This window comes from Monodelphis domestica, chromosome 3, assembly GCF_027887165.1.
Source record: "Monodelphis domestica isolate mMonDom1 chromosome 3, mMonDom1.pri, whole genome shotgun sequence".
NCBI classification, from domain to species: domain Eukaryota; kingdom Metazoa; phylum Chordata; class Mammalia; order Didelphimorphia; family Didelphidae; genus Monodelphis; species Monodelphis domestica.
In genome coordinates this window covers 526,382,910-526,409,651 of record NC_077229.1, presented here as the reverse complement: position 1 = coordinate 526,409,651, position 26,742 = coordinate 526,382,910, and the positions used below count along the sequence as shown (strand labels likewise).

The window sequence follows — 26,742 nt, the reverse complement described above, 5'->3', positions numbered from 1 at the left end:
TAGCATTTTTGCCAGATTATAAAGAATTGGAAATAGTCCTGAAAACAAATATGTAAAAAGCATCTCTAATAAATCAGGTATACTATAGAAAATCTGTTCCAAAAGCTCCACAATCATGTAACTGACTGGAAGGTTAAAAGCACACAAAAGACTACTGTGCTTGTTTTTCAAATTAGAAAAAGCATTTCTTTAGAAAAGCAAACTATGACTTGATGAGCCCTCCTTCAATGTGCTGTCTTCTAGGGCTATGTCAAATGCCTCACTTAAAGTATATAACAATAAATAGTCAACACCTGTCCAATTTATTAAGACCCGTGAGGCGTAGATCAGGGAGACAGGCTCACCAAAAATGTCTCCCACTGTCATGGGGAGGGTAAAGCATAGACTCCAAGGCAAAGGATTAGTTCTTATGGATGCCAAGGCTCTTCAGGTGCTTCTATGTGTGAATGGCATTGCAATTATGACCCCCCCCCCAAAAAAAGACATTAGTGCTTCCTGAGATTCACAATCACTCAAGAGAGTTTGGCCAAAACTCTTCACGTAGAAAAGCCAAAGGGATGTAGAATGTCTATGAGCCAACGAAGTACTTGGATGGACAACCTTTGGAGCTTAGCCACCAGTAGGGCATCTACCTGGCATAGTCACTAGTAGTGGACAATGAGCTGAGCCCAGAATAAACAGAAGGAGGAACGGGAGGGTAGTTTGCATTGAAGTGGGGAGATGCCATTTTTAATGACCCTGGCTTCTTGGAAACAAAGGTTTCTCTATTAAGAAGTCTTCCAGTGACATGGCATGGAAGTAAGAATGGAATGGTGGTATTATTTAAGGATTCCATTTGAGGATCATAAAAGGGCAGCAGAGATGCCTGGGGATCATGGGTGGTCCACAACATACTACAAATGGCTAATTACACACAAGTAGCAAAAGCAGTGTCATCAGAGCAATGTAAGGGAGGAAAAAGCAATAGACTGTTCAGGTAAGTTGTTCCACTGACGCTGACATCATGGAAAGAAAACATGGAGTTGCCCCTCAGCTCATTGGGTGACCCTGAGGGTCACATCTATGAGAGGATATGGACAAATTTCACGAAATAGGAATGGATGGCTGAGATAAGCATTCTTACAGGCAGTATTTATGCCAAGGAGACAACAGATCCATTGGACGTGCTAGAGCTTGGTTGCTCCTTTAAAGGGTTGCTTTACTCTACTGTGTCAAAAGCTTTTTTATAGACCAGAAGCAAATCCATTGGGATCTTGTGTTCTCTACCTCTTCCGGTCAGTCGTATGACTCCCAAGTTGAGCCTCGCTCTTCTCTTACCTTCATCAAGGATGCTTCGATGCATGTGTAGATGATTTGCATAAATAAGGATGTAAATCAATAGATGCTGGTATTGCCTTTCCTTGTCTTCTTTTCTGTTGGTTAATAGTATATGGTCAGATGACCACCGCCCCCTCCCCCAATCTTGCCTCTTCTCAGTACCCTGAAAATCCAGCCCATCCAACCATAAACTCAAGTTTGAGTGCCACCACTTGGCAACCCCCAATCAATCTCTAAATGCATGTCTACATGAGGAAGGACAGGTAAATGGCTCTTTCCAATATACTGATATCAAAGTAGATGCAGAAATTCCATGACCGCTTGGGCTGTGCCATTCGCCATGCTACGGCAACCTTGGCTTCCTAAAATGCCCTCCTACATATATGATGTACTTTCCTGTGTGTCTGCGTGTGTGCACACACATGTGTGCTGTCCTTGTATTCTCCAGCCCATAGCCCCGTCCTTGGCGTCTTGTCAAGTGCTTAGAAATACTCATTCACACCCTCTGGGGGCTGTTAATTCCGGTTCAATATTAGCGTGAACGGAGGTGCTCGTAAGTCATTAACAGTCACTTTCAGCCTAGTAGCCTGGCTGTCGTAGAGCTTCTAGAGCCGTGCTCCGCCTCATCCTGTGGGGAAGCATTGGGCAGGGCAGCGTGGCCTTTTGTCACCCCCAACGCCAGGGGCGCCCCTCACCAGTCCTGCCCATCAGTGCCCAGGAAGCCACAGCAACACAGCCACAGACTGCCAGGAGTGTGAGCTTCGCCTCGTCCTTGTTCTGTTGCCTCTGCCCGACACATGGATGTCTCACTCACGTGCTCTCTCTGAGTTTTGTCACCTAAGCCACAGATTTTGGATAGTGGCGACTCTGACTTCGAAAACAGTCTGTGCACATGCACGGTATACACGCTGCTATATTCGTAATGCTGGTTTTCTCCTCTCACAAATTCACTTGCTCATAAGAAGTAAGGAAAGGAATTTTACGGGCATCTGGATTGACATCCAGGCCTAGAGAGGGGAGGTCCTGGGTTCAAATCTGCCCTCAGACACTTCCCAGCTGTGTGACCCTGGGCAAGTCACTTAGTCCCCATTGCCTAGCCCTGACCACTATTCTGCATTGGAGCCAATATTGATTCTAAGACAGAAGGTAAGGGGTTTTTGTTTTTTTAAGAAGCAGCAATTCGTATCCACTTAGATCTTCTACACTATTTTTGATCTTTCTCAAAAGCTTTCGAATATGAGAATAGATCTTTAAATTGAGCTCAACAAGCTCATGCATTTAGATGCAAGGTTCAAAGCTGACAATGTCATTTCTTTAGCTATTATAGTATAAAATGACAGGCAATGTTTGTTGTTGTTTCTGGTCATTTTCCAGCATCCCAGACTTTTATACTTTATGCTGGAGGACTTGCTCTTCTCACGTGTTATGCATTTCGTGGATCCTTCATCAGAAGTTTGTTTTTTTGACAGTGAATCATGAGAAAATTACTGGTTAGCGTGCTTTATACTAAACATTTTTCGATCCTTTTTTGGCCGACTTATAGAAAGAACAACCAGTTTGCTTAGTGATGATGCCAGGAATTCCCTGGTTCTCGGATCTCTAGAATTCTCTCTTCCAGTCAGGTAAGGCTCCTGCCCCAGGCAGCCCCTGTGGGGACACGTCTACCCACTCGCTGACAGAGGAGAAGCAGCAAAGATGTTCACTGTATCCCGCAGCTGCTTTCCATGAATAATTGCACAAGGTTTTTGAGCTTCATTGAGAAAAAAGGACAAAGCAACTGCAGAGCCTACCTAGGCTGATTGCCATGGAAGGGAACTGTGATTAAACAGAAAGTGGAAGTGGACAAATGGTGCCAGCCAGTGCTGGGGCTGAGGCACAGGAAATGTGTGAGAAATGTCCTCGAATACGAGTCCATCCAGTCCTGGAGGGAAACCAAAGCAGAAGATGCAGCAGGGACCTTTTGGCTGACCGATTGGATTTTACAGGTCAGCAAATAGGCAGCCTTGAGAGTCCAACCCATTGGGATGAGACCTTGGCTGCGACACAGACATGGAAATGCTACCATCCATAGATTAGAGAAGGTCAGGGCTTCTGTGCTCCTTTTATGACAATGAATCTGAATTTAAAAATCTCGTAAGTGGACGTCCTTCTGTCTTGTCAAGTATAGCAACCTCCACGTTAGGTTTAATGATTAAATTATGGAAACGAGGCCAAATATGCGAGGTGTACTACCTCTCACTGATTTTCTCCACCACTATCTAGCTGGAAACGGAGTGAAGTAAGCACGAGCCAGAGAGTTCTCGTCCTGCTAGAATGGCATTTCTTGACCTTTTTGTGAGCTCTTCTGTCAATACTTCTCCTGCTGGGTGATAATATTACTTTGCATAGATGAGAACTTATGAAAATCTTTAATAGATATGTTACAAGATAGCAAAGCTCATGGAGAGGCCAACAAGGAAAAGGATGCCCATGTGTGAACCCACATTTCCAAAAGGAAATCAACCAGAGAATGTATTGAATCCCAGGGAAGAGCATTCAAAGACATTTTACATAACTCCATAAAAATTATGTATTGCTATTTAGCATGCTCATTAAGAAAATTTCTTGCTGATTTTGGATTTATATGTGCTGACATGGAAGATTTTAATATTCTCAGAGACCATTATGATAAGTTACAGAGTATTTGCTTTGATGCATTTGTCATTGTTTCGGGTGCTGTTTTTCTTTACCTACTTCATAAACTATTTGCTAGGGGACAAGAATAAACTCATTCTTGATAAAATGGCTGAAATAAATACTGTACCAGAAATCATTAAAGTAAACTCAATCTGAACATGTCACTCTACATTGAAATCATTGTCAATTTTTAAAAATGTAACTCTTTATATATATACTCGGGGGGGTCCTAATCAGTCAGATTAGCAAGTTGGGTTCCCAGAGGGCAGTTAGCTACTTCTCCCTCAAGGAGTTCAAAGGAGTCTCTTTAAGGAGGTGAAAACATCTTCCTCAGCCTGAATTTCCATTCAGTTCTCTTCAATATTAATTACTGTTTATAGCTAATATTTTCATTCTATTGCTGATTGGCTTGTTAATTAGCATCCTATATCAATTTGACCAATTAGCATGAATTTACTTTGTTCAAAATTATATTTGCTGAGAACATATAGCGAGATCAGAAGTACCAACCCATTCCCTTTCAAAGGGGGGCCACTTTCTGCTTTATCACCTCATTCCTGGGGGAAATGGCTCAAACTTAAAATACTCGTTCCACAATATTGACTCCATCAAATTGACTCCCAAATATGGTATAATCAGTGGATTATGTTGCTTCATAACTAATGATCTCAGCTGCCAAGTCACTGCCTGTGGAAGCTTCTCACTGGCTTGGCTGCCAAGAAACTCTCCCATGGACCAGTTTCTGGCCCTCTGGTGCTCTCCTGCCTTTATCAAAGCTCACCAAGTTGTGAACTCTCCTCCATCTCTAACATCCATCCACCTAAGATCGAGGGGGGGATACAAATGACAAAGAAAAACAGCCAAGCCACAACGTTCATGGCTTTATGCCAGCATGCATAGGAAGAACAGATCGCCAGTCCTCTCTCCACTGCCTAGAGGCTTATTGCAATTATTGCCTTGTTTAACATTAAGGAAAAAGGAAGCAAGGTGAAGCCATTGGAGCCTTTTGCATACACACATGACTCAGTCTTGGCTTAGCAGTCAACCAAAATGCCTCTTTTTTGTCGCATACCAAGCAGACTGGAAAGCATCCTTCTCTAAGCAGAGGCCTCCATTCCACATCCCTAGAAGCAGGTTCCACACACGTCCATCCACGTGGGGCAAGTAGGTTGCATTCTTACATATTTCTGCAAAGATGCCTCACTCTGACGAAGGGTCTGTGTTCCTGACAGATGACGTACACGTTTTTCAATGCACTCAGAAGAGCTGACAATTTAAGTCAACGATTTCTGTAGTGATTCTCTTGACAAAGTTAGGGCGAATACAAGTATTTGGTGAAATAAACAGGTTGGCACTTAACTGATATCATTATGAATCTTTGTGGCTCTGCTACACCAGATTTGCATTCACTGGGATCACTGATGTAAAGGATTGTGGGCTAATTCTGTTACAAATTAAGGCACTTGCAAGTATATTGCTCATGTCTCAGTCTTTATCATGAAGATCTTTTGCACCACATATGCTGGTTCCTCAAAAACGTGAATTCCTGTGAAAACAAGATAAGGAGAAAATTAGAAAATCAAGTCAAATCAACTGACATTCATTAAGCATTTGCTTAATATATATTTTTATATATATTTTATTATATTATATTATATCACATTATATCACATTATATCACATTATATCATATCATATCATATCATATTATATTATATCACATTACATTATATCACATCACATTATATCACATTATATCACATTATATCACATTATATCATATAATATCATATCATATCATATTATATCACATTACATTATATCACATCACATTATATCACATTATATCACATTATATCACATTATATCATATCATATCATATCATATTATATTATATTATATTTATTATATTTATTACATGTATATGTATATTATATTATATTATATTATATTACATTACATTACATTATATTACATTATATTATGTTATATTATGTTATATTATGTTATATTATATTATATTATTATGTTATGTTATATTATATTATATCATATCATATCATATCATATTATGTTATCTTATGTTATCTTGTGTTATCTTGTGTTATGTTATATTATATCATATCATATCATATCATATCATATTATACCATAATGTATATACTCTATACCAAGACACTGTGCTAAGTGCTCAGACTGCAAACACAAAGCAGAGCTCTGGCTAGCTCTTGGCCTCAAGGAGCTTACATTTTGAAAAGAGAACGTGCATCTCACATAAAAGGGAGCTGGGAGGGATTCAGGAGAAAAGAACACCTATAAAGGCATGATAGAGAAAGTCCAGAAGGTCAAGAGTGCAGTCTGGAGAGGAAAGAAGCCTTTTTCCCCCCTTAAAATGGAAGTTCTGGGAGGAACCAACCAATCCAAGGAAAAGGCTACTTCCTCCATGAGGGTACTTCCAGTGCAGGAAGCCTTGGGGTGGAGTGAATTTCCTGGGTGAAGAGGTGTTTGTGGTGTTTCTGGGAAAGTTTGGAGAATCCAGAGTTCTTGAGATTCAGGAGAGCCGTATAGAAAGGAATGAAGCTAGGCCTGGCCTGGGTGTGTTGCTTAAAATGGCAGTTCTGGGAGGCAAACAATCCGAAAGGCCACAGGGACTTCTGGAAGGTATGTCCAATATGAATGTTTCTCTGAATGTCCTAGAGTCCGGAGTACAGCCTGAAGAGAAATGAAGAAAGGACCTCAGTGCATTTCTTTGAGTCTACGCTCTAATTTCCATTAGGTCAGGCCCATTTTCTTTTACATTTCATGCACCTGCTCATTTTTTCTTTCAAGGCAAGAAACGTCCATATAAAATAATGTTTTAAAAGTATCATTTAAAAAAATTCACTTGGGATTGGCTCACCTGATTAGACTATTTCTAAACCAAGCTATGGCCAGCTCTCCGTGAGCCGAAGAAAGGAGCTCTCCAATGAAAGGGAGGTGGAATGTGCACATTCTTGTCACACATTTCTGCATTCCACCCAGAATCAGGTCAATAAAAAGTTAAATTAATGAACAAATGAAATGAATTGTGTCAAAATAGATTTTCCTCCCCAAGGGGACATAGTATGCAGTTCAAAAAACATTTCTAGATTACTTATGTGTAGACCATCATGCAAGGCACTAATGAATTAAAAATAATACAGTCCCTGCATGCAGTGAGCTTATATTCCATGAGGGGCGATGTCGAGGAGGAACATGTAATGCATATAAATAAGGATAAAATACATTCAATAAGTTTTAGAAAGAAGAGAATGGTTTTAGCTCTCAGAAGCAAGGAAGGTGGGTGGAGGAACATGGAGGGAATGCCACCAAGCTACGGCTTGAAGGAAGAGAAAGACATGCAAAATAAAGAAGGAATGGATTGATTGCAAGTTGCAAGTGCAGCACTTGGGGTTCTGAAGAAGTGATTCACCTAGGTGAACCCGCTAAATGAATGGCCTCAGTCCTCCTGCCCTCCATAGAAAAAACTCACAGATATTAACCTCACTTAGTGGGAAGCTCAGCTCTAGAACTCACCCTTCATTTTTAAGCACAAAATGACAAAAATGAGAGAAAATATGCACCCTACTCTCTAGTCCCCATACTCCACAATTCCCTCTTACCTAATTAAGTGGCCATATGGGGACAATCATAGTCTCTTAAAATGGCAGAACTAATTTTCAGCTTCTTGAAAATGTTTTGTTTTGTTTCACTATGGCAGTATTTGTTCATTTCAAAGGAGAAGCGTGGAGGTTGCCCAAATTGATTTTCTGGCTTTATGTTCATCACTATGCTCTGGATTCACAGGACTAAGACTAGAAGTACTTTCCTGTGCTCATGACCAGCCCTTCTCCTTCACCATTGATAGCACTCCTCCTCAAGACAGCAATATTCCCAACCCATCTCTTTCTTTTTCTTAGCCAGTTTCTATTCTGTCTCCCAAAGAAGCTCATCGCTATCCCCGGAGCTTTGAGAACATTGGAGAATGCTGAGGATTCAACGAATGGGCTGATGTTATTTGAGAGACTCAGTCGAGAGCATAAATGAGGTGACGTGGAAGGCAAGAGAGCAAAGATAGAGGAGAATTGTTGTAAATTTCTTTTATGAGGGGAAGCCATTCTGAAGGGAATTCTGAGGAAGAGTCTGGAAGAATTGACAGTTTGAGATGCATTCTGTGTAGGTTGGTACCTGTGATGGTTCAAGAGATCACAAAGGAAAAGGCTTGGGTTATTTCCTAAGAGCCTGGATTTACTGTGGTCTGGGGGAGAAATATGAAGAGGATTCTAAAGATCATTTAATCAGTACCTAGAGAATGGAACGGTGGAATTATACTTCCGGAAGCAAGGAGAAATCATCTGCGATGAGTGGTGGCTAGAAATGACTCTGGATGGAATCTTTCTCAATACTAAAAATTTCCCAAGAAATGTTGTTAAACTCTTAACTTTTGTCTTAGAATCACTTGTACGAATCCATTCCAAGACAGAAGAGTGGTAAGGTCAAGGCAACTGGGGTCAAGTGACTTGCCCAGCTTCATACAATTAGTCAAATTTGAACCCAGGACCTCCCATCTCCAAGCCTGGTTCTCTATCCACTGGCCACTTAGCTGTCCCCTAAAGTATTTTAAATAAGAATTTGTGCTTTTACCTTATTATTAATTCTATCTACATAGCCAGTTACTAACATTCATTTAATCCTGTTAGAGTAGAGATTTTGGCATGTAGAGTTATAAGCAACCACTTGTGGGAAAACAATTTTCTCTGGTTTATAAAATGAATATTATTTAGTGATCTGTGGTGAGGGTTCACAGCTTATTGAGAGAGATACTGCAATTTGGTTATTAGTGAAGAAATATCTAAGTATTCCGTGGCATTGTGCCAGAATTGGTGATGATGAGAATGAACATGCTCCTGAAGCAGGCATTTGCCTACTTGTGAGTGCAAGAAAAAGGTTGTTGCCAAAGAAATGAGGATACATGCAGGTCTGAACTATGCACAGAGCAGAATTTACAGGCACATGGAGTGGTTCCAGGGCTCAACGTTATCCCCCTTTGAGGCCAAAGTATGCCCCTCCTTAGTTTCTTCTCCTGGCTCAAACCAAGTAAACTGCTGAATTAGCTGCTCTCCTTCATACTTGTAACGCAAATTCATTTGTTCAGTCAACAGATACCTCTTTGCTGCCTACCACAGGCAAACTGCTATGATTAGGTCCTCTCTAGGACAAAGAATTGAGTCACACGTGACAGGAAGAGCTCTTCTAGAGCCCATCTTTTCTCAAACTAAAACGTGTTGTCCTTTTTGGCATTTTTCTTCTCATGTTGCCACTGGTTTTCATTCCCCCTCCCCAAGATCTAGATTTCTTTTTAATATATTGTTTGTTTGGACCCCAAATCCCTTCCAGAAAGGCATTTCTTATTTATGCACTAACACTCTATAGCGATTATCATGGAATATTTTCTGTGTTTATAATTTCATCAAAAATTCTGTTTTTCAGCTTTCGGACTATTTTGTCATACATTTGATAGGCAGAGAATATAAATAGAAATGCACATTTTAGTTATTCTATGTTCAGGCTCAAAGTTCCCATCTAGTAACATTGTACTGTGTTAGCGTAATTCTCTGACGGAAAGATTTTTCCAAAGTGGTTTTGAACTCTTGACTCTGGAAGGGAAGGCAGAGTTTTGAAGGAGCAGGTCAGCTGATAGACTTGCAACTGGTTGATCTAGTTTACCTCATATTGAATCCATTTGTTTTTGGAATGCAGAGAAATTCCTGGCTTCTTATAGCTACAACACTAATTCTTTTTCTTATCACGTCTTTGTTGCAGGGATTGTGATGAAGGAACCTGCTCAGACAAAGTTAATATTTTATATGCCTGGGCGAGGAATGCGCCGCCCACCAGACTTCCTAAAGGTATAGTGAAGACCATTTTTGGTATTTTCATTTTTAAGTTGACGCCAAAATCATTTTGAGAATTTTCTAAGATTGATCACTTCGTATTTTCCTCAGTGTTCTACTTAGCAGTTAACAAGCTGAAAAGAACCTCCATGGCTTCCTTTGTCCTTGAATAATGGAGGGAGAATAGGATTCCCCATATACAGACCATTTAGTCTGGGTAGCCACAGAAAACCCATAACGTAGGGCACAAGGTATTAACGAACTATTAAACTGATTGTAGAGATTCAAATGTACCATCATGATCTGTGAAATATGATGGTCTATGAACATTTCCCTGATGAATGAAAGATAAATGAGCTAGAGCCCTGGGACTTGATGCTCTAAACATTAGAGAAGAGACAGCATCCAAAGCTGCGAACAGTTCTGAAGCTCAGCTTTTGCAGCGGAGAAGGAGACAATCTCTCCCCATCCTTCTCTCCCAAGTGCTCCATTAGTCATGGCATCTGGAAGCAGCTTGCCCAGAGAGAGCTACTCCAACGGGATGTTGAAAGCTGGAGATATGGCAAGCCAGTAACTCTCTGGGAAGTAAACCTTTGTGAGACTCTCTCCTTTCCCTCCCCCCAAATTGTCTGTGGAGCTTGAAAGGCACTATTCAACCAGCAGGAGACATTTTATCCAGTATAGAAGAGATATATGTATGCCATACAGACATTGTTATAGAGATCATTACCCCAGGGAAGAAAGAGCTTCAAGGAGCTGGCCCTGGCAGACTAAAGCCAGACTGTAAAGAGGAACAGCCCCCCGGAGCCTAGACGGGCAGCCCACCCAGCAGAGAGGATGTGCTCAAGGGAAGCTGAATAATGACTTTCAAAAAGGACAAGGACTTCCATGTCCTGTAGTACCAGGAGTTGTGAGCTGCCTTTTCAATCCATGTATCTCTCCTCCATGTGAGCCTCATTACCATCATACTCTAGATTTGAGCTCATTTCTTCAATGGAGATTGTGCATATTTGTAGGAGATTATGCCCTAGCTTTATAGAAGCATTGATTTGGAGCTACTCTTATTTCTAGGCCATTATAGTAAATGTCTTGGTTCAAAGGTGATCGTGTCTGTGGCTTAATCATTGGGGGCTTCTGAGCGAGATCATTAGCAGAATGCCACCTTGAACCTAAAGTAGCAATCAGCCTCCTGGGAACCCACCTTCAGACTTAGATACAAGGGAGAGGAAGACCATCTCAAGTATACTCTACTGAGGAGATATAATTAAGATGATCACTGCCTTTCCCAACCTATCATTGGGTGACAATTAAGATAGAATTAAAGAATGGCCAAGGGTCCCTCAGGTCGACCTTCAGGTCTTTTCAGAGGAAGCCTTCTTGAAACAAGAGTATTAGGAGTCATGAAAGCAGCTGCTTCACCACTGAGATGCTATGATACAAGACCCGCACAAGGTATTTCACATGATGCCCAACCCTGAGCAAGCTTCTTCTTGCTTTACTTCTAAACTTCATGGCTTATAATATGTAAGTGGATTACTAGATTTTCTCTGCTTCCAACTGATTAAAGAAGACTTTATCCTCTTTCAGAGCTTTGTTATATATACTAACTAGCAAAATACTTCTTCTTTAAAAGAATTCTTTTTTCTACTTGTAGGCATTTTTCTTGCGAGATGCCTACTCATGCCTCCCCAGCAATAGTTGTGAATGATAAAGGACTTCGATAGAATTCATTGCATTCTTTAGGGTTTCAATATAATCCATTGAGAAGCCTCCAGTTGGCTAAGAGAAAAGTATTTTTTATGAATTTCCTCTTCTCTGATGCCTACGTCTAGAAGGGCCACTGAAAAAGGTTTTTAACAGTTTATTCCACAAATAAAAATGATCATAAATAATAAGCAAGTGAGAGAAATGGCACTGTGCAGATCTGCCTGTTTGATGGTCATTAGATGAAGCAGTTTTCCCAAAATGAGCAAATTGGCTGCTGGAAAGGGCCGTGGTTATAATTCAAACACCAAATAGAATTCCTATAAGTTCAAGAGATTTAACAGTTGCCAACTTTGCATCCACATGCATACACACAAGTCCTGGCTTGATTTTTATTCCGATGTTTTTATGGCAAGCTGAGCACTTCAACTACTGCATCTTCTTACAAAGAGTGTCCTTTGGATTTTCCAAATCAGTATCCTGAGAGTCCTTACTCTAGTTCCGGTTCTTACTTTGACATTTCTAAATTATAAACTTTTCTTTAAATTCTAAGGTGTTGGATTCAGAGTTGGAGGAGCAATGGGAAGTAAATATTTTGTGCTACAAGTGCATTATGGAGATATCAGTGCTTTTAGAGGTAAGTTGGTGAAATTGGGTCAAAACAGTTTTCAAAAGCATGGTACATTTTTGAGGAAGAGTCTGAAAACCATACAAAGGCAAGTTATTGGAATAACTTAAAGCCCCAGGGCAAAGCACCTTTTCACTGTTGCCTAATCAAATTATCTAAGAAATAAATCATCCCAAAAGATGTATTCTTTTTTTCCCCAAAATCCTTCCCATCTGTCTGGGGATCAATGTAAGCATCAATTCTAAGGCAGAAGAGTAGTAAGAGCTGGGTAACTGGGTAAGCATCTTCCTCGGGGTCACACAGCTAGGAAGTATCCGAGTTCAGATTTGACTCCAGGTCTGGCACTCGACCCACTGTGCTACATAACTACCCCAGAAAGAGGTTTTCTTGAGTAAATTTCCAGGGTACCTTCTCAGAAGCAGGAGTGTCCAAAGGCACTCCCTTGCTTGAGCGGTAAAACATATGGAATTTGATTGGTAAAGGAAAAGAAAGGTGTCAAGTCATTCCAAGCTGAGACTCCAAATTCATCGTCTCAGCTGAAGTGTTATGTGATGGCCACATGTTGTTGTAACAATCCTTTAGTAATCCTTCTGGAATGCCTTGCTAAATGGACTGTTGTAGGCTTGCCCAGGAACAAAAAACTAGGTGAAACAGTGTTTCTATGGGAGAAGCTACTGTAGATTCTAAATATGGAACTGTACAAATTGTTTCTTTACAAAACAATATTTATAAGTGTGGGTTTCCTGGTTTTGTTTGGGGGGAATCCCATTAAAATAGAATTGAATAGATTTGACCATATCTTCGGATACTGGTTCGCCACACTCTCCCTAATCCATCCCAAAGAGCTCAACTTGGACTTGGAGTTAGGGTGGAAGATCCAGAGAGATCTCCTACACTTCTACAGTGTCTCCCTCTCGCCTCTACCTATACTTGCTAAAGAGGCAATTTCTTTGTCTTCACTCTCTCCTGCACACCTCTGGAACAACATATTCCAATCAGTTGCATTATTTCTTACTAAGCTGAGAAGCTACCAATACCTTGCTCAAAGCTATGAAATACACACACGCATACACATGTCAGAATAATAAAAAGGGAAACGGGAAATGCTCAAAGTGGAGGTAAGAGAGATCACAGACAGTCAGACCTGAGAGATGTCCTTGAGGAATGCCTCCCAGAGCCAAGGCACCAAGAAAAGGCTGATTTCCGTGGTGGTATTATGGCGTGAAGATGCGGTGTGATGTAAAAGAGGTTAGATAGGAAGCCAAAGAAGCCAATGCTCAGTGGGAAGCTCTTCTATTCTATTTCTGTGGTCGAAATATTTAAATTCTATAGAATTGGGAGTCCTTGTCGATAAAAGTAAGGAACTGAACTAGATAACCCAGTAGCTCTAAATTCCTATTATTCTGTCATATTAAACTGTTACCAGAGCATTTAAAGGGAAGCAAGTTACAGGAAAGTTGCTACTGTAGCTCTTGAATCAAAATGGTCTGTAGTTGGTGATGAGAAAGGGCTGATTGAAAAGTCTACGGCTAGAGTGAGTGAAGTTAGGATGAGAATAGATTTCATTGAGTTAAAAAACACTTGCCATTTTTGGTCCTGACTTTTCTCCATGGAAATTGTCACAGACATCAGGTACGGCACCTGGTACATACTAGATACTTAAATAAGAATTTGTTGCTGGATTGATTGATGACTGATACATTTCCAGAGTTCCTGTCCAGCAAACACCAGAACTGGAGATAAAAACCGTAATCAAACCTGTCATCATTTTCATCCTAGCACTTCCTATTTGATTTGTATCAGTTGAACTTGTTACCAATTTCCCCTACCTAGAGAGGCGATCCATTCCTGAGCATTTGTCATATGTAACAAATTGATTCATTCTAAAAAATTATCCTAATATCAATGAAAGAGAAGCTAATAAATTTTCTAGGAATGTTAACTTCACATAATTGCATAATGCCGGAGTTTGAAGGTGCCTCTGATGCCATCTAGTCCCAATAATATATGTGCAGGAATCCCCTGTAGTGATCATATAGATTTTGCTTGAGGACTTCCAGTGGATGAGAGCCCACTAATTCCTGGGGCTGGAATCCTACTTTGAAATAACTCTAATTATAAGTTTCTTCTCAACTCTGGCCTAATGTGCCTCTCTGAAGTTTGAATTTCTTACTCTTTATTTTGCCCTCTGAGAGCAACCTGAATAAGTCCATCTCCATTCCTTTATGCCAGTTCCTCAAATATTTAGGTACAATTAGCCCGTTCCCCCTAAGTTTTCTTTCCTAAAAACGTACTATTCCAAGTTTCTCCCTCTAATCTTCATGTGGTATAAATGCCATACCCTTCCCCATTCTGCTTGTCTTCTCTTAGAGGCTCCGTGGCATCCAATGCCCTTCCAAAATTCATGGCTCAGAAATACACACAGTGCCCTGAATGTTATAGAGATCATATCACCTTCCTAATCTGGGCACTCTACTTTTCTTAATATGGCCTAATTACATTAGTTTTCTAGGTTATCATCTTCTAACTATTAATTCATGTTGAGGTTGTACTCTTAATTTGTAAAATGAGGGATCGAATTGAATGGCCTCCAGGGTCTCTCCGAACTCCAAATCTGTTATACTTGTGATCCTGAGATCTTCTATATCCCCAATATATTTTCAACCTGCCCAAATGTCTCTCTGATTTCTGATTATTCCAACATGTTTAACACTATTAAATAAATATATATATATATATATTTTTTTTTTTAAACCCTCACCTTCCATCTTGGAGTCAATACTGTGTATTGGCTCCAAGGCAGAAGAGTGGTAAGAGCTAGGCAATGGGGGTTAAGTGACTTGCCCAGGGTCACACAGCTGGGAAGTGTCTGAGACCAGATTTGAACCTAGGACCTCCCGTCTCTGGGCCTGGCTCTCAATCCACTGAGCTACCCAGCTACCCCCATTAAATATAATTTTATTAGATTTTATTATAATCTATCCTGGTAAGGTGTCATTGCATCCTTACTACCATCTAAAATGTTAATTAACCACTCTAATATTATAAGAATATCCATAAACTTGTTAAGCATTGCCTACACACACACACATCCACACTTGCACACACATGAGTTAAATAGCACAGGTCTAAATATAGGACCATGAGGTACTCCATTGATGACCTGACAAGCTAATATTGAACCATTAATATCTCCTCTTTGATCCTGGTGAGTCAATCATTTTCCCTCCACCTAACTTTATAATGATCTATCCCTTTTATCTCCATATTTTCATATGAATATCTAAGAGAGGAATTTTAAGAGACAAATCTTTGACAGAAATCTGCTGCAAAGAGAAAGCATGGGGGAAGGGCAAAGGAAATAACTCAAGATTCCATTGAGAGAACAGAAGCTGAGAGAACTCAAAACTAACTCACTCCTCTAGCTGAGAGCCTGAGAAGATTACTGAGGCTGGGGGTCCCTCTGGATATCAACTGCTTCCCAGTGAACCCTGAAATCTCTCACTCAGCTTAGGACATTGTAGATTGGGATTTAAAGGAAGCTGTTTACTGAGAAACTCCTCTCCAAAGATTATTCTCCCCCCCTCTCCCCAACTTGTCCTGAACTCCATTACTCTAACTAGATTAGCTCAGGAGTAGGGACCAAGTCAGCAGCTGACCAGAAGATTTGGGGGCGGGGCAGTATGCCAATCAAGAGGGATTCCTGCTACCCACTTCCCTCACCTACTACCTTCATCTCTCCCTTCCCTGGGTCATCCCAAATAAAGTGTTACTACTTAGATCAGGTCTGCCTAGTTCCTGAAACTATGGAAGGGGCTAAAGATTTGGGGAGAACCATACCTCTCCCCAAAAAGGAGGGTTAACTCAAGATCCTAGGGATACAAATAACTAGATCCAAAGGAGTATTCCTCTCCTTTGGGCAAGGAGTAACTTCAGGTTTTGGGGGGAGGATAATTGGCAGTTGTTGTACTTGAAGGACCCAGAGACAAAAAGGTCCATCTGGTCTCTCAACTATAGCTGAGACCAAGAAGGGAAGCTGTGTGCCATTTTACTAAAAGCTCTTGGCTCTAGTTTTAACCTCAACCTCCCAGAACCACTCTCTGAGGAGACATACTCTGTCCCTCAGGGAGACAAAACCTGGTTACCTTCCCCTTGGGGAAAAGAGAGGAAGATCAATCTCTTCCCTCTCTACATTCTCTCAACTCTCTCCATCTCTCCAGTTCCCCAATGTGTGTGTGTGTGTGTGACCCTCTTACTGGCCGTATATTACAAATAGATGAGAAAATTTGTTACACATTTTTATAAAATCTAGGTAAACCATCTGATTTTCTTCTTATCTGTCTAAATAATGGTTCCATGAAAATTAAAAAAAAAAAGTTTAGAGTGGAATGGCTTCATTGTCTTAAATCCATGCTGGTTCTTTGTGACCATCATTTCTTTTTGGTTTTGTTCATCTAAAGAGACAGTTAATAAAATGTTCTATAATTATAAGAAATTGAAATCTGCATAATACACTTGAAAGAATACTTGGAATCAAGATCCATAGCGTCCTGTGAATGAGAAACAGCCTGGGATCAAAGACCATGAAGTGTTCTTTTCTAATTAAAGAACATGAGCTATAGTGCCCTGATTTTGAGGCAGCTATTTTGGCTACTCAAAGATTTGTTTTCTTCTCTTCTACTGCTGTAGGCTTTGTTCTGGGTAGGTGGGGTCACTGGGTAAGAAAGGTTCCAAAGTGAGATATTAAATGAGGTACTGATGCATTTTTCTGCCCATATGCCACATCCTCCATTAAAATGTATTTTCCTTAAAAGTCAGGCCTATTTAGTTTGTTGTTGCTTGCAGTATTTTCACAATTGGAGATGTTTAATAAATGCTTGGTCAGTTCAATTGAGTTCAACAAGTGCTGGAATATATACACGTAAAATACATATACCTCACTGCTACCTTCAGTGTACTGTCCACGGGTTCTTGTAACTGATGTTCAGTGCAGTGATGGAGAAGGTAAAAGAAAATCGAAACAGCACAGGGAAGAAGAGAGGGAAAATATAGGGAATTCAAGGAGTTCTTCTAAGAGGAGATACCCATTTCTCAGCACTAGCTCTGTATTCTGTCTGCTTTTTACTGCTTATGTCACTACTATTCAGCTACCAATTCAGGGAAACCAATGGCAGGAACACTGAAATGGTAAACAGTGAGAAAATCTCTTGATGATATTTTTCAGCAAGATGAAGTAAAGTTCAGTAGTGGGGCAAAATCTATAAAATGATCTTGTTCCGATATAAAAGTATATTGTTCTTGGCTCTGGAATATAATCATTGGAGAGCTCAGGTATCTGATTGCAGAGATAGCAGCAAACTAGTTTCAAAATACCTTTTCAGCCTCTTCTCTCTTACATCTACTTCCTCCCGTATCCTTCTAAAACCAAAGATGTAGGTCAGGGCTCATCAGCCTTTCAGGAATAATATAGATAAATAATATAATAAAATAAAATAAAGTAGATAAATTGTTGGACATGGAATCAGGAATATCTGTGTTTCACCCTCTTAAGAACTGTGTGACCCCAGGCAAGTCATTTAGTCTGCCTATACCTCAGTTTTTTCATCTATAAAATGGGAATAATATAAGCACCTACTTCCCAAAGTTGTGAGAATTAAATATCTGTAAAGTACTGCACTCTGTAAATTCAAGATGATTGTTATCCTCATCCTCATAATCAATTCAAGGTATATAGTATGAATACTGTCTGTTCGTGTCATGGTTGGGAGGGGCACATTTTTTGGAAGGACAGAGTAGGGGACTGATTCAGGACACGTGGCAGATAATTTGACTCCGAAGTTTTCCCTAAAAATATCAGTATCTTTAAGAAGGGTCATTCATAAGCCTTCATCAGCTAATGCCCCTTAATTATAGTGACACAGTATTAACAAGAATGGGGAAAGGGGGGGGGGGGCAGCTGGGTAGCTCAGTGGATTGAGAGCCAGGCCTAGAGACGGGAGGTGCTAGGTTCAAATCCGGCCTCAAACACTTCCCAGCTGTGTGACCCTGGGCAAGTCACGTGACCCCCATTGCCTAGCCCTTACCACTCTTCTGCCTTGGAGCCAATACACAGTATTGACTCCAAGACGGAAGGTAAGGGTTTAAAAAAAAAAAGACTATAGAATAAAATTTAAAAAAAAAGAATGGGGAAAGGGAAAGAAGCCCAGAAAAAGGAGAAAGTTAGTGTAGAGTTTCAATTAGTATTTATAGGTTTTGCTGTCCTTGCAAGTCACTTAATCTGTATGAGTTGGCATTCCTTATCTGTAAAATGGGAATAATGAGTTGCCAAACACTGGTCTATATTTTATTAGTACAAAATCTATTCTTATTCATACTGAGTTTTGTTTTTTCAAAATCACAATATTATAAAATGCCATGAAGGATTAACATTAAATTAAATTAAATTAAAATTAAAACATCATTTTAAAGAGAGAATCACTCTATTTCAGAGTTCTTAACCTGGGGTCCCCAGAAAGATTTCAGTTAATGTGTAAACTTAGATAAAAATAATTCTATATTGAATCATTCTATTTATAGTTATATAGCACATACTTTTAAATAAAATTCATTTGCATGATTAAATATTAATAAACATGTTTATCAATAGATATATTTTTCTTATCCTGTATTTTTTCACTAACCTCTAAAACTTAGCATTTACTTTATATTTAATATTATTAATTATGTATATATAAAATATATGTTATATATTATATATAATTATTAATATTATTATACCTAATAATATTAATATTAATAATAAAATAAACATTTTTTCTTAGAAGAGTTTAATAGGTTTTCCCAGAGTGCCAAAGAGATTCAGTCATACACACACAGACTCACAGTTCAGAACATTGACTCTCAATTGATTCCAAATTTTGAATTAGAAATCCTTTAGAAACTCCTGGGCATATATATAACCTAAGGAGGTCAAAGGCAGAAAAACAGTCCAATATGTCACAATATTCATAGCGATGTTGTGTTTGTTTTTGGTGTAGAGGCTAGAAACAAAATGGGTACCAATAAATTAAGGAATGGTATATGAAAATAATATTCTATGGTATATGAAAATAATGCATTTTATTGTCATAAGAAATTATCAACATGAACAATTTGGAAAAACAGGAAAATGGTTTGAGCAAATGTAAAGAAAGCAGAATCAAGCAAACAATATACATACATAATAGCATTTATACAATCCTTTATGGTTTAGAAAATGTTACACATGCTCTTTCATTTTATTCTCAAAATAATCATGTGAGATATGTGCTACCATTACCTCCATTTTACAATTGAAGAACCTGAGGCAGGATTTGAACTCAAGTCTTGTTCAAGTATTTCCGTGTTGCAGTTTTAGTGCCTTCATAAAAGAGTAGATGAAAAGAAGAGTAAGTGCAACTAAATACTTTATAATTGTAATGACCCATCTTGGTCTCCAAAAGAGATAAGAAAAAGCACTTTTTCCCTTTTGTTGTAGATATGAGGAGTTTTGGGTGTGGAAAACAGTTTCACCTGTAAACATCCATTCGTTGGTTTTACTAAATTGTTGTTGTTTTGTGGGAAGTGAGTGATAAGGTTGGTTTTCTGAGGGAGAAAGACTGTAAAAGAAAGCTGTTAATATTTGCACATGATTATATTATTAAAGAATGTCAGTAAAACTTTTTTTGAAAAGATAAGGGATTGTTACCTTTAAAAAATATAGTCCACATATTCTTAAGTATGCATAAAGGGTGCTACTGCATCTTTCCTATCTTGGAGTTATATCAGTGTGAACTTTAAAGAGACAGAGGAAAAGCAGAGATTTTGCAGTTGCCAAAATAAATATAATTAAAATTCAGTTCACCAAAGAAAAGAAAATTTTGGAGGAAGAACTTGAATTTAATGTCTGCATGATGATTCTAAAGTTTCCTATTTCAGTTTGAAATATAAGGGGAGAAGCATTTTTATCTTTTAGAATCTTTTTCCACAAAAATTAGTACTTGCATTTTCAAATATGAAAATGATAGTGTAATAATTAAAGGAATTATAGGGATTCAAGAAGAAGAGGGGATAAGGAAGGTTTTATAATAGGGAATGGAGGAGTTGAAAGGATAGAGGGAATATGGATGCTGGTGAAGTAAAAGGAGAGGTTGCTGAGAGGCTGTCTTTGAAAAATGGAATTCTTGAGAAATGGGCCAAATATGATAGCCTGAGGGGATGGCTTTTCTATTGATTGATGTTGAAGATACCCCAGAGCAGGTAAGCTTGGACCCCCCTGAGGGACAAGCCCCACCCCCCACGACTGGCAAGGGTCCAAAAAGGACCGTTTATGGTTGAATGGTTGTCTTGAGGTTCTGCTCCCTCTATGCTCCCATGAAATGAGAGTCCTCTTATCTGATGACAGGTTATTTAAATCAAGATGAAATTTTAATAACAAGTTTGGATTGGGAAGATATCAAGGAAGAGGGAATCGGGATTTCCCTAGATTGGGTTTGAGTCTCTCTCAGCTTTTGAGCTGAGGCCAGACCTCACAGGCTGGTGGAGGGTTTCTTTTTCTTCCTATCTATGCTAATCTATGCTAGCTTTCTTAAGTTCAAAGTCTTTAGCAGTAGACAGCAAGAAGAAGAAAAGGTTCTGACCATCAGAGCTTGTTGGGCCTGTCGCTTTGGACTGACACCCCTAAAGACCCACCTTACAGTTCAAACCACTCCCCTTAAATCCTTTTGTTCGATGACACAATCACAGGAGTCCAGGTAGAGCACACATTTGGGAAAATCCAGGAATAGAGGTACTTCTATCCAGAGATAGGGAGAGAGACTCCTTCCAGTCCAAGGACCAGGAAAGAACCCTTGAGATCAACTGTCACTTTCCCGGGCCCCTCCCACCCCCCATTGTCATCTTTGTCAATATCTTCCCTCCAACTTTCTAACTGCTGTTGGTTCCACCTGAGTGGCAGAAAGGCTCAAAGGTTGATTCAGTTTTCCTTTCCACAATAGAAACCTATTAAAATATATAAATAACCCCCTGAAAACCCATTCATACATCTTGAATATATTGACCTTTAAGCCTAATGTCAGGAGGAGAAACTACATACTTCACTTCCCCTTTTAAAATTATATAAACTAAAAAGACAAAGTACAGAAAAAAGAAAGAGAAGTAGAAGCTGATAGTTGGAGTGAAAAAGAGGCAAACTTCCATTGGGGGGAAAAAGTTTTATTTGTCTTTCAACTGAAAGAAAAAAATGTGAACTATGGTCAGAACTGGAATTATGGGTGAGAACATAGTTTTTTAATCTTTTCTTCTGAATCTACTTAAGACAAGACTAAAATAATGCTTGCATTGGAACTATAGACTTTATATGTTGTACAGAAAAAAGCTTTAATGCCCAGGAGTAGCTCTTTGCTCCAAAAGGCCAATCAGTAAAGTTAATGAGGTACTGTGCTAAACCAACTGTAAAGATGAGTCTACATCCTGACCCCTTAATGATGTGTGAGCACCTTTTATTGATTAATATAAAAGAAAAATAACTTCTATTGACTAAAGAAAAAACAACCACAACCAATAGCTACACCTCAGAGGACTTTACATACTCAAGTCCTGTGATATTCAGAATTGCAAGCCAGGTGCTACCTGTGGAGGAGACTCCTCTAATGAGGAGAGTGGAATTTGTCCCCTCATCTGATGCCTACAATCAGCCATGAAGGGAAACTACTAGATCGGTAGAGGCCATTGCATCTAGTAGGAGGAAAAACACATTTATTTCAGATAGTCACATAAAGGAGAAAAAACTTCAAAGCGCATGACCTCTGAGAGTAGAGAAGAGGGGAGGACTATTTTGATGCTGTTATCATTGTTCAGTCATGTACCACTTTTTGTGACCCTATTTGGGGGTTTCTTGGCAAAGTTACTGGAGTGACTTGCCATTTTATTCTCTAGCTCATTTTGCAAGGGAGAAACTAAGCCTAGTAAGTGTCTGAGGCAAGATTTGAACTCAGAAAGATTCATCTTCCTTACTTCAAACCCATTGCTCTCTTCACTGCACCACCTAGATGGCCTAGATAGTACAATTGTAGTAAACTAGAAAATATTGGGAATCCTGCCTGAGAATCCCATTCAGGAGAGGCTCTGCATCCAAGACTCTATGAAGGGAGCAAGAAATTCCAATGAACTGCAAGTTATCTTTGCCATGAATGTGAATTACAGTAGTGTTTCACCATTAATTTTGAGCCCACTCTTTTTCATATGTATTTGTGGGAAGGTGCATTCTGAGTTTATAGAGGCACTGTTCTGCAGCGATTTGTTTAATATATCATCCTAATAAATATCTCTACTAAGAGCTAATTGTATCTACTAGCTAACTTTTGAAAGAAAATACAACAGTGGGGGCTCATGACAGATCTGTAGCTTTTGAAGTATCCATCCAGAAGGAAGGAAGGAAGAAAAGGAAGGGAACAAGCATTTATTAAGTACCTATTATGTGCCAAGTTCATAGAAATAAACCTGGAATTGAAGACCTAGAGGGACTTTAAGAGAATATAGTCTAATGCCTTTGTTTTTTAAATGGGGAACCTGAGACTCAAAGACTTACCTAAGGTCATGTAGCTGATAATTCATTAGAGTTAAAAACTAAAAGCATCTTATTTTTGCTAGAATCCTTTTTTGTATATGCATAAATGTTAGTTACATGTGCTAAAATATTTTGTCATTTGACCAATTGTCAAGTATTTACTAAGTGCCTACTATTTGTTAGGTATTATACTAAGTTTTCAGCATAGAAATACAATGAATGAAAAAATATGTACTTACGAGGCACGCATATGTTGAAATAATAAAAGGATTGGACAAGATGACGTCAGAAGTCTATGAGTTGAAGAAGGGAATCCTGGAAGCCTGAAAGGCTCAGCCTTCTAGATATTAATTCACGATGGCACAATTTGTTAGAGGAATTAAAAAAGACGTGGGAAGAGGAGATTAGGAACAGATTCCCTGATAAACTGCAAACTCCCCAACCAATTTATATCCTAATTCCATAAGAGAAGTAATAATGGACTTACTCTAGATTTTGGAGAAGCCCAACTTTTGATACATTTCTATGCAAGTGACAAGGATCGTTTCCTTTGAGTCATCCACATAAAGGATGAGCCTGCAGTCAAGATTAAATGAGTGTTAATAAATACTGCATTTTATCTGATCTCGCTTTTTTTAGCTTTTCATTTTTTGAGTGTGTGAAATAATGCATTAGTCTCAGCAGCAAGCTGGGAAGGCTTCTAATTCAAGCTGCTTGATCACTCTATTTAAGGAAAAATGGAATCGGATGTTCCTCTCCAACCTTGATTATACATGCCAGCAATATGAATGGTTTTCGGACCAGTCAGTGCTTCACAAATGATGGCAATGAAGCCTATTCTGCAGCAGTTCTCTTTCCTTCTTGCCTGCTTATGCCCAGAGGAGAGCTCTTCCTTATTTTCCAGCATGCTGCATCTCAATGATGTTAAATAGCATGTTTAGAGAGGAAGACTGATGATGCTTATTCATCTCTTTTCATGCCACAGTAAGGACACCTGTTTGTTTTAATGCTCCAGCATGACAGTTTAATATCAGGAATTACACTTCATTCATTTGCTTATGAAAAGATGGAAGAATCACTGCAGCACGAATTTAAAAATTGTTTATTTCCCGAAGGATACTGTTTTCCAAGTTGCTTTACCACTGAGCAGTAGGATTCCTTTGAAGTGGTTTTTGGTCTGAATGTGATTAAGAATATGCTATTCTATTTTTGATACTTCGCATCTACTTTTTATTTCTATTTAACACGGCAGTTTTTCCTTTTTCCTTAGCCTCTTTAATGTTACACTGTTCACTCTTCATCATTTAAAGTTCTTTTTTCTAAACGACTCAAAACATAACAGGAATATAGCTAATTAAATAGAAAGATCGAGTAAATTTTCACAATGTGCATTTAATTCAGGGACAATTTATTGCAGTAGAACTTATTTAAGAAGAATCTGGACTAAAAAGATTGATGTCCATCTTCACAGAAAAAACGTAGTGGCATATAACTAGAAGACCATCCACAATGACTTCAGCAGGCCATAGAATACTCTGACACGGCAGGATGGAAACCCTCCATGTGCATTTGCTGAAGTTTATTCCATTGCTCTGTTCTTCTCACTGTTCCTCTTGGGTGGTTCAGTTGTGACCTCCTGGACCGTACTGCCCATGGGATTTTCTTGGCAAAGATATTGGAGTGGTTTGCCATTTCCTTCTTCAGGAGATTATGCCAAACAAAGGTTAGGTGACTTGCTGAGGGTCACACAGCTAGTAAGTGACTAAGGACAGATTTGAACTCAGGTCTTCCTGACTACAGGCCCAGTGCTCTATCCACCAAGCAATCTAGCTGCCCTACTCGGTCTCTTTAAAATTCCTTTATTCATGTATGCCTCTACTTAAATAGTGCCTTGGATTTACAGCAGTGGTAGGCAGAAAAGTATAAGATTTTAAATTTCAGGGAAGAAAATGAGGAAAGCTTTGGGGGAAAAGATATATGATCAAATTGGGATATTTTATCTCAAATTTCCCACTGACACCCTTTTAATCTTCTGTTGTGCTTAGAAGGGAAATACTCTAAAACTAAGAAGAACCTTGACTTTCCCATCAGTAATCTTTGGTTACGGTCATGAGTACAAAAATCATTGCACTTGTGAGTTAGCATCTTCTCTTAAAAATGTAATCTCTGCGTACTTTGTAATTCACATCCATCTATTTGATGGTGCCTTGAAAAAGGAAGACAAGAGGACAATAAAGTAAGAGTTAGCAAGAATGTGCATAAAATTCAATCTACGTCTCTGTTAGCTCTTTTCTAAAAGACTGATAGTGAAGGCGATATTATGAGCAAAGCCAAGCTTGATTGAATCCAGTATCTGTCACCTGGTATTCATGTGGAAATGATGGTGAAAAGATGGTGGAAGATCAGGAGCTGAAGTGGATTGATAGCTGTGTGAATGACTGGCCCAAAGAATGTTGATTAATGGATCAATGTCAAAAAAGCTCACGGTCTTTGTTTGGCATCCTACCAACTCCCTGTCACTGGCTACATTTTTATCAACTACTTGGATAAAGACCGATTTGCTCATGATATGAAGCTAAAAGGAAATACAATGGAAGCCAGAATTAAGGTTCTACCAGCTAACGCTAGGACATTCATAGAATCCATCAATTCAGAGTTAAGAGGAACATTAGAGATCGTCTAGTCCAACCCCCTCACTTTACAGATGAGGAAACTGATGCCAAAGTCAATAAAAGTGAGTATGTCAATAACAAATTTTACGTATGTGCCAGGAATTATGCAAGCCTCAGCAAATAAACCTATAAAGATAAAACAATCTCTTGGGGAAAGTCACATTTAAATGAAAAAGACAAGCACATATATGACATACAGCATAATATGACTGAAAAAGTAAACACAAAGTAGTTAAATATAAGAGAGTTTGGAAGGGAGGGCACAAGCAATTGAATGGGAAGGATAAATCTGAAAAGGCTTCCTGCTGAACATGGCATCTGAGCTGCATCTTAGAAAAGGAGAGGAGCTCCGAGGTAGAGAGGAAGAAGTGCGTACTAGACAAAGGAGACTTTTGTGCAAAGTCATGGAGAAAGGAGATGGGAGGAACAGAGGAAAGGCCAATTTCCCTCCATCACGGTGTGTTGTGTTCTCTGAGATTGCAGCCAGGCTGTAAAGTGACTTCAAAGTTAAACAGAGGAGTTGATATTTTATCTAGCAGACAAATTGATATCACAGCAATTTGTTGACTAAGACGAATCAGATTGGAGCTAAAGGAAAATTACTAGAGTGACAGTGACAGGATGAACAGTGAGACACTGGAGGCAAGGGACCAGTTCGGAGGCTATTGACATTAATAATCTAGCTGAGAGGTGATGAAAGCTCCAACTAAGGTAGTAGTAACATGAATAAAGAAAAGTTTCTGAAGGACGTTGGAGAGGGTGACAGTAGAAATTGCAAGCTTTAGCAATTGATTGTTTATTTGTTGTAAAGGAGAGTGGGGCGTCCAAAGTAAAACCATGATTACGAGGGTGGAATATTGGAAAGACGGTGGTACCTCAGAGGCAAGAAGATTTGGAAAAGAAGAGAATTACAGAATAAGGATGATGAATTTAGGTAGTGTCTATGGCAATATCTTAAGAGTACAGAGCCTCCTATTTTCTAACATGGTTAATCTAACCTATTCTCCCTAACCCTAACTTTAAATTGAATAGTGATAAATGCAATATTCTGAAGTAGGATCAAAGCACATAATTAGGCAGAACTGACTTTGAGCCCAGTTTATAATAAAAGAAAAGGTCTTCATTGATTGGAAAATAATAGGATTCAATAGTACAATGTGGCTTTCTTAAGTGTGGCTGAATATTAGGCTGGATAGTTGTCCCCTGCTGTATGTAGGACCTCTTCTTCTTCTGGTTAGAGGGAAGCC

The 26,742-nt window shown here is 39.1% G+C and overlaps 1 protein-coding gene across 20 annotated transcripts in view; it reads left to right on the top strand.

Annotated features, from left to right (window-relative positions):
- The window catches only part of PAM (peptidylglycine alpha-amidating monooxygenase), a 393,336-nt gene that overhangs the window by 243,044 nt on the left and 123,550 nt on the right, over window positions 1-26,742 (top strand). For all 20 annotated transcript variants that reach the window (XM_001380031.4, XM_056824985.1, XM_056824993.1 and 17 more), the window contains 2 exons: window positions 9,836-9,921; window positions 12,164-12,247. In XM_001380031.4, the coding sequence (XP_001380068.1) occupies window positions 9,836-9,921; window positions 12,164-12,247 (170 nt within the window). The remainder of the gene's footprint in view (window positions 1-9,835; window positions 9,922-12,163; window positions 12,248-26,742) is intronic.